Below are 15,633 nucleotides of genomic sequence, written 5' to 3'. Positions count from 1 at the left end.
CTTGCTATGTAATTTTCTTGCATTCTAAGAACTATTGATAAATATTAAGGGATTTTTTTAGCAATATATAACAGATTTATTTATTTTGTATAGTTAACTATACAAATTTATTAAAAACTAATTTTAATTTTAAAATATTGTTCCATTTCAATCTAAAAAACTTTGAATATTTGAATGCAGAATTGAATAAACCAACTTATATTGGGGAAAATATTTTTTATTTTTTGAAGTTTATTAAACTCACAGAAAGCAATGTAGTTTGCTTAATGCCTTTATATTTAGTTCAAATCAGTGTGCAGAATATATCTTCAGTAATCAAATATAACCTGTAACTGGCCTTATTGTTATAATTTCAAAAAAAATACATATAAACCACAACATATAAATAAATGATAACTTAGAGAGTTATGGTGGCCATATATAAATTTATAACAGTAGATAGTATGTTCCTACAAGTAATCACATAATAAGATCAATCAACTTTATGAATAATAAGGTTTGATGTTATAAGTGAATTTACCAACCATTTTAATCAACCTTAAAAATGAAGGTAACTCTTTGGATGTTATTTCAGACTTTATTTGATTTATTTAATTGACATTGTGATATTGATTGTATTAATCCCATCGTAGTTAAAAGAAAAAATAAATGCATATGACTGATGTAATAGGGAGGTCAAGAGACAGTTTAATGTAAACTAGAACATCATGTGACTGTCATATCATGATAGAATTGAAGCTGAGCCAGAAAGAAAGAATTGATCCTTGCACTTGTTAGGCACATAAGATGTGATCCTTGAACCTGATGGTCACAGACAGATGAATCTTGTACTTGCCTCCACAACACAGGTTATCCTTGTACCTATATGAGTGGCTACAGCATTTGGCACCAGGGGCAAACTTAAATATGGCATATTTTGGATAACCTTTCGTTAGTCTGTTATAAATGTAAAAATTGTAAAATCTCTTTTTATTAATATAATGCATATTATATTTCATAATATAATAAAGACCAACAACTGCCGAATTATCGGGCTAGCAAAATGGCTATAGTAATATTAATAATTTAAGTTAATTTGGTACTAGAGTTAGGCGTTAGGCGCCATCTCTTGCTAAATTTAATAATTAGAATTTTAATTAAATAATTTAAATAAATTTAGGCTTAACTGGAAGAAAAGAATTGGCCCGAAGCGGGATTCGAACCCCAACTTCTGCTATCCGTGCAGACACGTTACCAGTTACGCTACCCGGACCTTCGGTCCGATCCTCCCCCTCCAGTTGATATAAGATTACCGTACGACCATCGACGGCTATTACAATGCCGGCTGGGGACATTAATTGCCCACGTCCTCCCAAAGGCACTCAACCGGCCATCGCAAACCCCGGCAAGGCGTATACATATAAATAAACAACAACTAACCTGTTATATATAAAGACCAACAACTGCCGAATTATCGGGCTAGCAAAATGGCTATAGTAATATTAATAATTTAAGTTAATTTGGTACTAGAGTTAGGCATTAGGCGCCATCTCTTGCTAAATTTAAATCTCTTGCTAATTTATTAAATTTAGCAAGAGATGGCGCCTAACGCCTAACTCTAGTACCAAATTAACTTAAATTATTAATATTACTATAGCCATTTTGCTAGCCCGATAATTCGGCAGTTGTTGGTCTTTATATATAACGGGTTAGTTGTTGTTTATTTCATAATATAATTTTTCTTACTCATGTGTGACAGTGTTCTATGAATTTATTAGTTTTTCCATGTAAAAATTTTGGAATTTTGGCACCCTAGATGTGTATCCCTCCTCCCTTGCCTTTCCACAACCCTGCTTGTAACATGTGGTGGCCCCGCTTCGAATAAAATTTTGGTTATGTTTGCTTTATGTTCTGATGGAAAGTATAGCCTACTTATTTTGCTGAAATATTAGCTATACTTACTGTTGATTATCATAAACTTGAATATCTTTCTTTCAATAGAAAATAGTTTTGTGCCATTTTTTTTAGTTCTGACAAGAATTTATTTTCAATTAAGGCCACGAAAGTCCGACTTGAGCAATATCGAGTAAGAATGGCTTTGTCAAGGGCTGCGGCAACAGCATCACAACAATATTAAGGTGTCTATTACTAAAGATAGACAGCAAGGAAATCTTTTAAAAGACAATAGTGTTTACTCAGAATGTATTGTATAAAGTAATTTTATAAAGAAAGATTTTTTTATTATTATTTTAAAGGCCTAAATTTGTTTGTTTGTGTTGTGTTGTGTGTGTGTGTGTGTGTGTGTGTGTGTGTGTGTGTGTGTGTGTTTAAGTGAATTCTCTATAACTCCTACTTTTTTTGTCCACTCAAGTGAAATTTTGTTTTGCTCTATGTTACAAATATAGTATAAACTATTTAATTTGTAGAAAATTAACAACTCTTCTTGAATTTCTTGAAATCACTATTCGTAATAATCGAATATGCCACACCAAGAAATACGTAATAATGAACACAAAACCAATAAGTGTGAAAAAACAAAAACATTTTCTTTCTTTTGTTTTCTTCACAGGTTATTGGTTCTGTGTTTGTTATAAATGTTATTTTCAATTGAAAATACCTATTATTAAAACTCAATGCCTACTGACATTAATAAATTCAGTCTCAAGATCTCTATCCTTTATTCTATAGAAATACATGTTACAAGATCATACATTATCCTATGTGTGTGTACGACAAAGCTGGTGGAAACCGTATAGCACAAAAAGGGCAAAGCATGGTACACATGCTAATTAGAACTTCATTTGACTTCACCATTTCTTAAAAAAATTTGTCCATCTTGGTTTGTTTTGACACTTCTTTTCTGCCCATTGAATATAACAATTTAAATTAGCTTTCCTCCACTAATCAATATGCCACAGGAAGATGTTCATGCGTGGCTGCAAAGTTAGCAATGTGAACTGTGACAATTATGTGGATATTTTGTTCAGAGTGCAATGTATTTTTTTTTTTAAATTTAGTATCCAAAAACACCTAAATATGAATTAAGCATTGAAAAAAAAACTTAATATAAGAATATGGAAAAAATCTGTTATTTTGAGTTACAGATCTCCTAAAAGGAACTAAAATTACATTGATTTAGCAAGACCTGAAGAAAAATCTGTTGTTTCACAATCTGTTTAAATGAGATTCTACTGTATATACATAAAACAAATGGTAAAAAATGCAAATTAACAGCTTATGAAATAAATGAAAAGAAAAATAATTTTTACCAGAGCTAATAAAAGGAAAGCAAAACGTAATTAAAACAACTAATCATCAATACCAGACTTTCAACGATTATTAATTACGACAATACAAATCTACAAAAAAATATGATTAGTCTCAATTACAATAATATTAACTTAATTGAGGAGGAAAAAAATTTGGCAGAAGAAAAACAATTAATGAAACTTTCATTACTTACTTAATCAATAAATGTCAAAATCTTAAACCACAGTACTTATGCTTTAACTTATTCAAGTGTTTATAATTTATGTTTTACATCCATCTTTTATCAAAACTTTTAAAATAAATAAGTAACTGAACATAATCAGAAATAAAATTTCTCTTGCTACTTCAGAAATATGTCTCTATGTTTCACAATAAAAAAATAAAATATATGTTAAAAACACTATCAATCCAATGATCTTTTCAAATATAAATTTTTAGCCTTCAAATTGCTGTTCAGAAGGGCTCACTTATACTCAATACATGCTGAAGATTTAAATGAAAGATTAAAGTATCTTTCCTTCTAGGCTAATTGAAGCTTATCAAAACAGGACCCCTGATGCCAGTCACAGAAAGAATGACAAGATACAATGAAAAACATATAACATTTCCACAATGACAAGATGGGGGAGTTTGCAAAATCCATATCAACTTAAAAGACAAACAAGATATTAGGTAATATGTGGTAGCACTTACCAGACATTAGAAACAAGACTAAATGAACATAAGGAGAACCTCAAGAGAGGTTAGATCACAACAACATTAAAGAACTCAAACAAAAAACATTACACCTGACTGGGATCAAACCACTCCAAACTGGAGAATTGCAAGTTATGAATTTTTATGAAAATTTTAAGACAATCTATTAAAAAATTAAATTATTTACATATTAAAATTAAGTAAAAACATGCAATACTGGAAATAAATAAACACATTTTTGGACTTTTGTTCCTTACTAATAAGAATTCTTAAAAAAAACTTTTACCAATAGATGGTGTTTTAAAAAAAATTCAATATATATATACTGCAGTTACAATGTTAACATTCTTTTTGTCTACTGTGTTGCATAGGCTTATCAAAATTAAATTACTGTATATACCAGTATTATTTTCAATATGAATCTTTTTTTTTCTTGCTGTAAGTTGAGAACTCTAGTTGAGATGAAAATGTTCTCATTGGCTTGCATTTGCCAATGCATCTAGCTGTTGCATACTCTCATTGGCTGACATGAAAACTTCTAACTTGCTTTGCGAGGCTAAACATACTTAGGTTTCGCTGTTCGCTCTCGTTCGTTTGTTATGCTTTGCACCCTTTGCATCCAATGTAAATTGCACTTTGGTTGACAAGTTCTACGTGTTGATTAGTGAGTACACTTAACATGTAGCTACAACAAAGTTAGAAATTGACCCAATAAAATTCCAATAATGATTGACATTGTGTAATTAGAAAACAATGAACCAGATCCTTCACATCTTTCAAGGAAGGGGAAAAAACAAGGTGTGCAAATTAAACTGAGCATTAAAACACACAGAAAGATGAAGAATAACTAAATCTGTTTTTCACAAGTACTTTGGTTACAAACATAATTATATATGTTTTTCAGACATTTGTGTGTGTTTTAACTAGGGTTTCTCATTTCCCAGTTTTTTGCTTGTCCCGGGATTTCGGGATAAAAGTGAACTGTTTCCCGGGATTCCAGGACAAAATTAATTATTTTTAAGATACACAACATATCTTAGAATCAAATGACATAAATTACTTTAAAAAATGAAAAATAATTAACATGTTCTGCAACCTCCGAAATAATCTTATTAATAATGCTGTGTAAAAATTACCTTTGAATAACAAAAATTTTCACATCTAGAAAAAATTTATTAAAGTTTGTTGGAAATTGCTTACTCCAATCACTCAATCTGGTTCTTATTTTAGTAATGAAAAGTCCTGCTGCTGAGAATGCCCTTTCCAATTCAATTAATATGGTGGAATTGTCCTTAATGCATTTAAGAGAAGATAAATGTTATGTAACCCAAAGATTTCTAGTTCACTTTTGAGATGCATTGTCGTACTTCTTTTGCTCTCTAGTATTCTTTATTTGTCTACCTTGGCTGCTTTAATAGTGGTGTCAAGCTTATAGTCTGATAATTTGGCAGTTCATTTGGCTTTAATAATCAGATTTATAAAAAAAAAAAACATACTTGCATACTTCGTACTCATTTGTATCCTTGTCCAATTTTCACAGTCTGGAATAATGCAGTTATTCAAGCTACTGGGCATGGTTAAAAATTAAGACAGATTCAGCACAATTATTACAGATTCTGACAAGTAAAGAATTTTCAGTCTTACCACAAATAGGCTACATCTTGATTATTGACAATCTTTGAGATGCCATAATGAGCAAATATTTAAAAAACAAATAAACAGGCTTAAAATTAATAAATACAAATACAGGTACTCCTCACTTTACGACCGAGTTCTGTTCCGACGACTACGTCGTTAAGCGAATTGGTCGATAAGCAAGGAGCTTGCGCCGGGAATATAGGATCGTTGTAAAATTATGCAACAAACTTCATAAAAAGACTATTATAGTACGCTTAGTGCACATGTCACCATTCACCACTGGTCGACACTCAAGCTGAGAAAGGGGATTCCCTGAATTGCAGGTTGAAACTTGATTGGTCATAAGTGCGAGTGGTCGTTAAGCAGATAGGTCATAAAGTGAGGAGTACCTGTATATTCTGATAATTTGAGTTAATTATACTTTCTATTTGTAAAATTTCCCCAACTTTAACACAAAATAAGAAAAAAGTGAATTTTTAAGAAATTTGTGGGATTTCCCAGGTTAAAAAAGCTGCCAGGATCCCATTAGAGAAACCCTAGCTCAAACTATTACTTACAAGGGAACTGTCGGAGTGTCATCTAATAGATTTTAATAAAATTTAGTTAATAATTACGTTAAAAGTATACAAACTCTATGACAAATTTCTAGTATTCACTAACCGTGTTAATCAGTTATTAGCAATCAAATGTCGTACTATTTTATAGTACTTAAACACAAATATGCAAATTTTTAAAAGTGAAAGGGTCGCGGAGGAAGACGGCGATATTACATTTATGAATGAATTCTAGTTTTCGAAAATGGGAGAATTAAATGTAAATATTCAAAACATTATAGCAGAATTTAAACGTTTATATGATAATGTTTGGCCTACAGAAAATATTTGTAGGCCTAATATTTCAGACGTTGATAAACAGGTAGCCAAACTGCTTTTTAATGCATTTAGCGATATTTTAAGTAGTTATGTAAGTAGAGATGACAAAGAGTTTTGTCAGATGGAAAATAATAATTTGATTATAGATAGGCCTATTTCAGATAATAAAATAACATGTCTGCTTCTAGAGAAAGAAACTGATAACGCAGACACTGACTGTGAATCGGGATATTCAGATGATGAAAAATTCGATAAGAATATAATCTCAACAAAACGAAAAGAAGAAATTCTTAACTTGCATAAGAAACACCCAAAATGGAAATTACACACATTACAGCGGAAAGGAGCTAAAGAATTAAAACGTTTTAGTGATTTATATAAATGGGAAAAACAATTTAAATCTCGAAAGCATAGAATTGAAACGTTAAAAATCATTAAAGAACATACTAAACAAATGTTTGACGAAGCTCGAGGCAGCTATAAAATTGTTAAAGGAAATCAATTAAAAATGTGGGCATTACAGAAATTTCTTCAACTGAATAGTTCAATTAAGTTTACCGCTAGTGATTCTTGGGTTGCAAAATTTAAAAAAGAATATAGATTAGTATCTCGAAAGATTACAAAACTTGTAAATAAAACAGAAATAGTGAACGAAAAGGATATATTAGTAAAAGCTGCGCAATTTCAAACAACAGTAAAAAATTTATTGCCGTCTTATTCACGTAACTTCATATTCAATACGGATCAGTGTGGTTTTTATACGAAATGATTTCACCAAGAACACTTTCATATAAAGGAGAAAAAAACACTATTGGATTTGCACATTCTCCAAGTAATAAAGTAATGCATTTCTACACTGTTCAATATTTAATTAATGCTAACGGACAAGTTGTAGGTAATGTATTTATTTGCTTACAAGAGGGTCATGGAACCTTTGGACGTAGAGTTCAAGCGTCGCTGTTCAATGCCCCAAACATAACTGTTACAGCTAGCTCATCTGGCAAATTATCTACAGCAATTATTACAAACTATGTAAAAGACGTATTATCTCCAAATATAACAGAAAACTCTTTATTAATAATTGACTCGTGGAGTGGACAAACAAATATTAATATTTATAATACAGTATTTCAAACATCTACAAATCGAAATTCATGCGAAATATTAATTATTCCACGAAAGTGTACGTCTATATGCCAACCTTTAGATGTCGGATTTCATAGACAATTAAAACTTTTAGCTAAAGAAATTTTAAATGCTATACAATTATTCTGTAATGATTCTTCGATGAAATTGTTTTGGACAACTAGAAATGGCATTATAAAATTACATTCGATTCTTCATCATCAATTATCTGCGCCAATATTTAATAATTTGATTAAACATGCATGGTTCGCTTCTGGACTCATAAATGAAAAGTGTCAATTCTTAAATGTAAAACAAGTTTGTTTTTCTTTTTTAAACACTGACAGTTTAAATTGTGTCGAGAGTAATTGCGAAAATCTTCGATTTGTTAAATGTGCACGATGCCAACAGATTCTTTGTTTATTTTGCTTTGTTGAAAAATATCATGTAAATAGTTGTCCATCTAATAATTTGTGAATATAATAACTTTTAAATATATCTATTAAAATGTATTTATTTATTACGTTTCGATTGTTTTCTTTATATTTATTCTATCAATACTTTTATATTAAATTTCATTGTTAAACTAGTATATATATCTAATCTTTTATAATATTTATTTGAGTTATTTCTTCTTCTACTCTGTAAATGTAATACAGTAATACCTCTGTTTTCGTAGTGTTTAATACTACGAAAAAATTAAGAAATTAATATAAAATGAGTATAAAAAACTAATACAATGGTCTCCGAAACAGAATCACCATCTAACTGTTTTTGATTGATCGAAATTAATAACAACTGTTCGGCCTCTTCAATTGTTTGCGGTCTCTGTTTCATTAGCACATTTACGCCTTTCGCTACATTAGCCTCCTTTTTCGCCACAACGAAACTTATCGTGGATGATGACTTCCCGAAAAGTACACGTACAGTGACCGATTTCAGCAATTTTAATGCCAGTCACGTATTTTTTAATGATTTCCTTCAACTCGATCGTGTTCCTGGCTTTGTTCGAAGGGCTACTGGCTCTGAAAACTTTCTTTGGTCCCACGATGGAACTAAAAAGAATGGAAGCAATAGAATTGTTTGGCTAGACGCGCGGAGTAATGCTCGTACAGCAAAAAACACCGCCACGAGGACTTGTGAGCAGAAAAATGCGTGGGTCGCTCTTTGTTTTCGCAAAATTAGCAACGAGATCATGTGGCACGCCGACGAAATCCGAGGCAAATTTTTTGCAAAAAATCGACGAAAACCAAAGTCAACGAAAATCGAGGTATTACTGTATCTTCCTCTGCGACCCTTTCACTACTAAAAATTTTCATATTTGTGTTAAACTACTATAAAATAGTACGACATTTGATTGCTATTAATCCTGATTAACACTTTTAGTAAACATTACAAATTTAATATAGAGTTTGTATACTTTTAACGTAATTAAACTAAATTTTATTAATTCTTCTCCCATTTTCGAAAATTCCAGAATTTATTCTAAATGTAATATCGCCGTCTTCCTCCGCGACCCTTTCACTTCTAAAAATTTGCATATTTGTGTTTAAGTACTATAAAATAGTACGACATTTGATTGCTAATAACTCTGATTAACACTTTTAGTGAATACTAGAAATTTGTCATAAAGTTTGTGTACTTTCAACGTAATTATTAACTAAATTTTATTAAAATCTATTAGATGACACTCCGACAGTTCCCTTGTTAGTGGTACCCAATGAGTAGAAAAGCTAAGTATAGAGAGAATGCTGAGTTGAAATTAAGGAAGTGAATGAAGAATGAGTAATGTGAAGTAAGTTCAGAAGCATTTCCAGTCTTGTGTGATAGAAGCAGCAAAAGAGGTAATGAGCAGTGGCGATTTAGCACTTGAGGGGCCCCAGGCACAATTCAATTTTGAGGCCCCCCTCTAAATATTTTCACTGCCCCTACAATCTACAGGATGCATTCTACACACCCATTTTTTACTCTTGTAGGCAGTAGTGGATTATGTTCCTTTGAGGCCATACATGCAATTTTGTTAACAAATAAAATCCTTAAATAATAACAAGTTTTTCTTTATAATATATGTTTTAAACATTTAATAAAGTCTTAGAGACATATTATCTTTTTGCTATGTAGTTTTTTAAGGCCCCTTGTGACAACGAGGCCCAAGGCGTGTGTCTAGTGTGAATATTGGATAATCCGCCACTGGTAATGAGAATGGGCCATGAGAAAAAGACTGCTTTACGGAATGATATAGTTGAGCAAGCAGTGAAAGAGAAAAAGGCTGCATACATGGTTAACCTAGATGCATCTAATGCTAGATTATCTAATGCAATGTGAGTGAGGATGAGTACAGAGCAAAGAAATGAAAAGCTGCATGAGTGATTAAGAAAAGCAAGAACAGAATGACAGACAAATGAATCAAGCACTGCAAGGATCATTTGAGGAAAATAGAAAACAGTTCTGAAGCAAATTAAATGTATATTTGGCAACAAAGAAAAGTGTATCCTGTGTATGAAGTACAAATGGTGAGCTGCTGTGGGATGAATGTGAACCACTCAGACACTTTGCCATTCATGTGTACACATGCTTTGCTGTTCTCATACATTGCTTTCATGCCTCTAAGTAGTTTACCTCTCATTCCATAATTGCAAAATATTTGTCACAAATATACATCAAACAAAACCCAATATCATAAGCAAATACACCAACAACTGCCATAATTGATCAGGCTAAATTTTGGATATATGATTATAAATTAGAAATACATTTAGCATGAAGTCTAGGTCAATTTTTTTTCTAAATCAAAACATTGGCTGCTGTTGTTGCATTTCAATGTTAATTTATTGTAGATATTAATCTGCATAATTTATGTTGTTTTAGATTCACTTGGTCCAAAATATGTTATTAAATTATCTTGGCAGTATGTTCATATTTTGAAATTTTAATGAAAATTTGAAGTAAAATGATGAAAGTTTGATAATGTTCTTGGCTCAATTCCCAATTTGTCACGTAAAGTGACTCTGCTGGCTCTCCAAGAGTTTGTGGGAAATCGCTAGTTCCTCTAGCCCTTCTTTTGCTCACATCACCATACTTTGTCTAGCCAATAGACAGCACCATGATGAACTCTTGCAAAGTGGATATGTCATTAATGATTACCAAATCTATTTTGTCACAAACTTCATGAACATGTCATAATTGTATTCAAAATATGGTATATAGCATGAAAAGTATACATATCAAAATTAGTGAGAAAAGTGGTTTCAAAAATAGTAGCGAACAGTAAGCAATCTGAAAAATAGTGAGAATAATAAATTGCTACGTGTCCTGTTGTTTAATGTTTTCATGGATACTTGCATAAGGGAATCCAGAGTACCCAAGTAGAATGAGAATTGGAAATGAACCAATCTGTCATTTGTTGTATGCAGATGACGCTATTCTATTAGCAGAGAGCTAGGAGCTTCAGATATGTGAGGAATGTGTGCTGTGAGTGAATGTAAATATAACTAAAGTGATTGTGTTTAAATGCAAAGATAAGCAAATGTATTGTATGATTGAGCTGGGTGGTGAACAACTGGAACAAGTGAATGAATCTGTATATTTGGGAAACATGATAGATAGGAATGGTAATGTAGATGGTAAATCACCAGAAGGGAGAAGCCAGAGTGCATGTGATGAGAGCAGTAAGTAAATTTGCAAGGAAAAATATATAAACAAGCATGAATGGCTGTTATGGGAGTGCTGTAGAGCCTATGCTCATGTAGTAGTGGAACTTGAGTAAGGTAGAAGAGTCACAGGAGTCACATTACTGCATTTGAGAGGAATGTGTGGCATAATAAGGAAAGACTTTGTGAGAAATAAACAAGTGCTGAAAGAATATGGAATAAAAGAGAGAGTGATTCAAAAGGCAAGTAAATTGGCTCTATGATGGTTTGGCCACATTTAGAGAATACAGTAGAGCATCAATTATCTGAACACTGATCAACTGAAACATCGATTAACCGAAGGTGTTCCAGTCAGACTGTGTTGTGCTGAATTGAACGTTTTTGATACTAGATTAACTTCTAAAGTATAATTATTTTTTGTTTTTATATTTTCCAATTTATTTATTTTGTTTGTACAAAACAAAGAAATAATTTTTAATGATACAATAGCCACATTATTATTATAAAAACTTTCATTAGGCTTAACATCAACAAAAATTAAATGCAAAGTGACATGCAATGGAGAAAAATTTCAACATGGGATATATTAATATACTATATTAATAATGCATTTTTTCATACTTGTCTGTTATCTAAACAACACCAGTCCCCAATTGGTTTGGATAATCGATGCTCTACTGTAATAGGAGAAGAAGAGAATATACACAGGAAAGGTGGATAATAAGCAAGGTAGTGGAAGGCTGAGAAAGTCTTGAAATAAACATGAGTATCTGAATGAACATAAGGTGTTGAGTCAGAAAAAAAATGTGAGGAAGTATGCTAGAAGAGGTATGAGTGTATGTGCAGGGGTTGCTCTGGAAAATTTTAAAATATTGCCACAATTTTGCCAGTTTTAATTTTTTTGCCACTTTAAATTGTTTATCACCACCAGTTTTACTTGCTGATTTGAACAAAACTTGTGAGCATGTGGCCTTAAGCACAAATGTTTAAAAACTGGATCCTATTATTTGAACTCCTTGTCCAAATAACAGGATCCAGTTTTTAAACATTTCCAAAAAAGTGGACTCCAAAAATTTAGTGTTTAGCTTATAAGACTTTGGAAGTTTTGATAACTGGGATTATTCTCCCAGTTAATAAGATGCAAGGCACTAGAACTAGTCAACATAGGTGAGATTCTTCGGAATTTTAGTTTTTTTTTTTGGTGTTAGTTTGTAACACTATTTTATTATTTTCCCACATCATTAGCATTATTATTCCCTACTTTTAAAGCTTATAAAACAAGAGATTAAAAATTGTGATATCATTTCCTGCTTACAGAAAACAAGCCTCTTTAGATTTAACTTTACATTGTTAAATAAAATTTTCTTCATATTTCTTTTCAGATATGGTGGTATTGTGCAGTAACATCTGAAGCTTATTTGCTTGTAAATAAATTATGTAATAACTCTTTAACAATGTTAAAAAGTTAAATCTACAGAGACCTGTTTTCACTAAACAGGAAACGACATCACAATTTTTAATCTCATTTTATATGCTTTAAACATGAGAAATAATAATGGTAATGCTAATGATGCAGTAAAATTAGAAAGTTATACATTAAACTAAAACTAAAACTCTGAAGGTTCAAACCTACATTGTCGAGGTCATGTATCTAGGGTCTTATTCACTTGGCTATTGCCAATCTGAAATGTGAAACTTCCAAAGACTTATAACCCAAACACTAAATTTTCAGATGACCAATTTTTGGAAAAAATTGAGAATTGGGTCCTATTATTTGGACAAAGAGCTGTTTGAGCTTAAGGCTATGTGCTCACCAAGTTTTGTTTGAATCAGAAACCTGAACGTCTGGTCCTCCCCTTGTTAATGATAGCAATAATTTTCGAATAATTTTTACTTTCCTGACTGTTATATTGGGGTGTCATTTTTGGACCTGTCACCAAAAAATGACACTCCAAGATTTTTACATTTTTGGGTTCTGGACACCTTGAAACATTGAGAAATGCAAACGAATTCAGGAGTAATTTCTGTATGTAGGGATGTTAATGTATGTGTGGGAGGTGCACGTGTAGCACAATTTTGTTAATCCTCTTTGAAGCTTAACAACTCTTACACTTTTTGTCAAAAATTTCTGAAATTTTGCAGGGAGGTTTGTGTACTAGGGGGATCAATGCTATTAAATTTTGGTGATTAAAGATCAAAGGGGTAGGAAGATAATGGAGGTTGCATGTATCTCCAGTAGGATTGGACTTAATGACGATTTTACTCTATCAGCATTTACAATTTTATAAAACCCATCCCTAGCCTCAAAATTAAGCTTTTTGCCATTTTATAATAGTTAAAAATATAACAGATGGCACCACACATGCAGTTTTAAATGTTGCCGGGAAAGTTGAGCAACACATGATTAAATATTGTTACGAGCTGTGGGGCTCGGGATATAAATTGACAGCCCAGTTTCCGAAATTTACACTTCTTAGATACACTAACAACAAATTAAACTTTAAATATCTCGTTAAAAGAAACAAAAACGAAATTTTCCACCGTTCTTGTTTTCTCCTTTTCTTTTTCGATCAAAAAACATTCTATCTTCCTTTTTTTCAAATCCTTCTTTTTTCGTTTTGCAAGTCTCCACACCATGGCGCTCGTCTTTTTTTGGAGCCGGCGCGACACTACCCTCCTCCTCAGGCATGCTCGTCCCGAGCATCGTTAGACCCATAGTACCACGCCAAACGGTCCACATGAACAATCTTGGGAGCGGTTCTCGACCCCTTCTGTATTCGGTAGGTGACATCGTTGATTCTAGTCACGACACGATATGGCCCGTCCCACTTCGGCTGTAATTTAGGGGACTTCCCCTTGCTGCGCACAGGGTTATGTAACCACACTAGGGAACCCTCCTCGAAGCCTCGATTGTTCGCCTTCCGGTCATATCGGGTCTTCATCTTTTCAGACATTTGTTGGCCTGACTGTCGGATGTGGTCATATACGTCATTCATCTTATGACGTAATTCGTCCGCATAGTCGGTCGTGCTATGTGGACTATCAGGTGGGGTACCGGTGATTAAATCTGCAGGCAATCGTAATTCTCTTCCAAAGTTTGCAAAGGCTGGCGTCACAGACGTACTTTCATGGACCGCGCTTCAGTATGCCAACAAAAATGGTTGAATGTGCTTGTCCCAGTCTCTTTGCCGAGTCTCTATGACTTTTGCCAGGTATCTTTCCAACGTCTGATTAAATCGTTCCACCATCCCGTCGGACTGTGGATGATACAAGGTGGTTCTGGTTTTGTGGATACCCATCACACGGCATGTTTCCCGAAAAATTTGGGACTTGAAATTCCTGCCCTGATCACTGTGAATCTCTAAGGGTACTCCAAACCGACAGAAGACTTTGTGGACTAATTTATCGGCCACAGTTTCCGCTTCTTGGTTGGGAATGGCAAAGACCTCTGGCCACTTAGTAAAGTAGTCCATGACAACCAGGAAGTACCAGTTTCTATTTTCACTTTCAAAAAACGGTCCCGCAACATCTAACGCTATTCGTTCCCATGGGGCTCCAACATTATACATCCTTAATGTACTTCTACTGCGAGTTTGAGGTCCCTTCACAGCCGCGCAACTTGTACATCTGCGACACCATTCCTCCACATCATCACGACAGTGGATCCAATAAAATCTTTCGCGGATCTTCAGTAAGGTCCTCTTCACCCCCATATGGCCTCCAGAGCACCGTTGTGGTACAGTTTTAGGACCTCAGGAACTTTTCCTTTGGGAACAACCATTTGCAGGTGGTAGCCGTCCCCTCAGGTATTTTCCCACTTACGGCACAATATCCCATCCTGTATGGTCAAACTGTCCCATTGTGCCCAGTAACTCTTTGTAACTGGACTCATAGCTGCAACATCACTCCAGTTGGGCCTAGGAACATCAGCCCTCAACCACTCGAGGATCGGCTTAAGGTGCGCGTCCCTTTCCTGAGCCTGTTGTAAGGTTTCCTTCCACTCATTACTGATCTCCATTTTCAGCATTTGCACAGGAACAACTTCTTTAGCCTCTTGTCTGACACAGTGCATACAGTCATCCGCACAAGGCCTCCTTGACAAGGCGTCAGCGTTACCATGCATTTTCCTTTTACGATGTTCAATCACAAAGTCGTACTCCTGTAACAGCTCTATCCACCTTGCTACTTGTCCTTCTGGATTTTTGAAATGTAAAAGCCACTTCAACACAGCATGATCTGTACGCAAGCGGAATCTTCGTCCAAGCAAGTAGGCCTAGTTGCTAAAATGTTGCAAGGTCTTAACTACGGCAAGTAATTCCTTTCTCGTCACGCAGTAATTCCCCTCTGGTTTGGATAAGACTTTGCTGAAGTAGGCTATAACCAATTCCTGATCTCCTTTTCGT

At 33.5% G+C, this 15,633-nt stretch overlaps 1 protein-coding gene across 2 annotated transcripts in view; it reads right to left on the bottom strand.

Moving 5' to 3' along the window:
- Nop56 (Nop56 ribonucleoprotein) overlaps positions 1–15,633 on the bottom strand; it is a 31,501-nt gene that overhangs the window by 4,975 nt on the left and 10,893 nt on the right. Inside the window, exon 1 of one of the 2 annotated variants that reach the window (XM_067269164.1) lies at positions 5,442–5,462. The exons of the other annotated variant lie outside the window; for it this stretch is intronic. Coding sequence (XP_067125265.1) covers positions 5,442–5,447 — 6 coding nt within the window. The 5' untranslated portion in view covers positions 5,448–5,462. Of the gene's footprint in view, positions 1–5,441; positions 5,463–15,633 lie in introns of those variants that run through there. 2 annotated transcript variants of the gene reach the window in all.

Source organism: Centruroides vittatus, unplaced genomic scaffold (genome assembly GCF_030686945.1).
Source record: "Centruroides vittatus isolate TY-2023 unplaced genomic scaffold, ASM3068694v2 contig_347, whole genome shotgun sequence".
Taxonomy (NCBI): domain Eukaryota; kingdom Metazoa; phylum Arthropoda; class Arachnida; order Scorpiones; family Buthidae; genus Centruroides; species Centruroides vittatus.
Note: the sequence above shows the minus strand (reverse complement) of the source record. Positions and strands in the feature narration are given on the sequence as shown.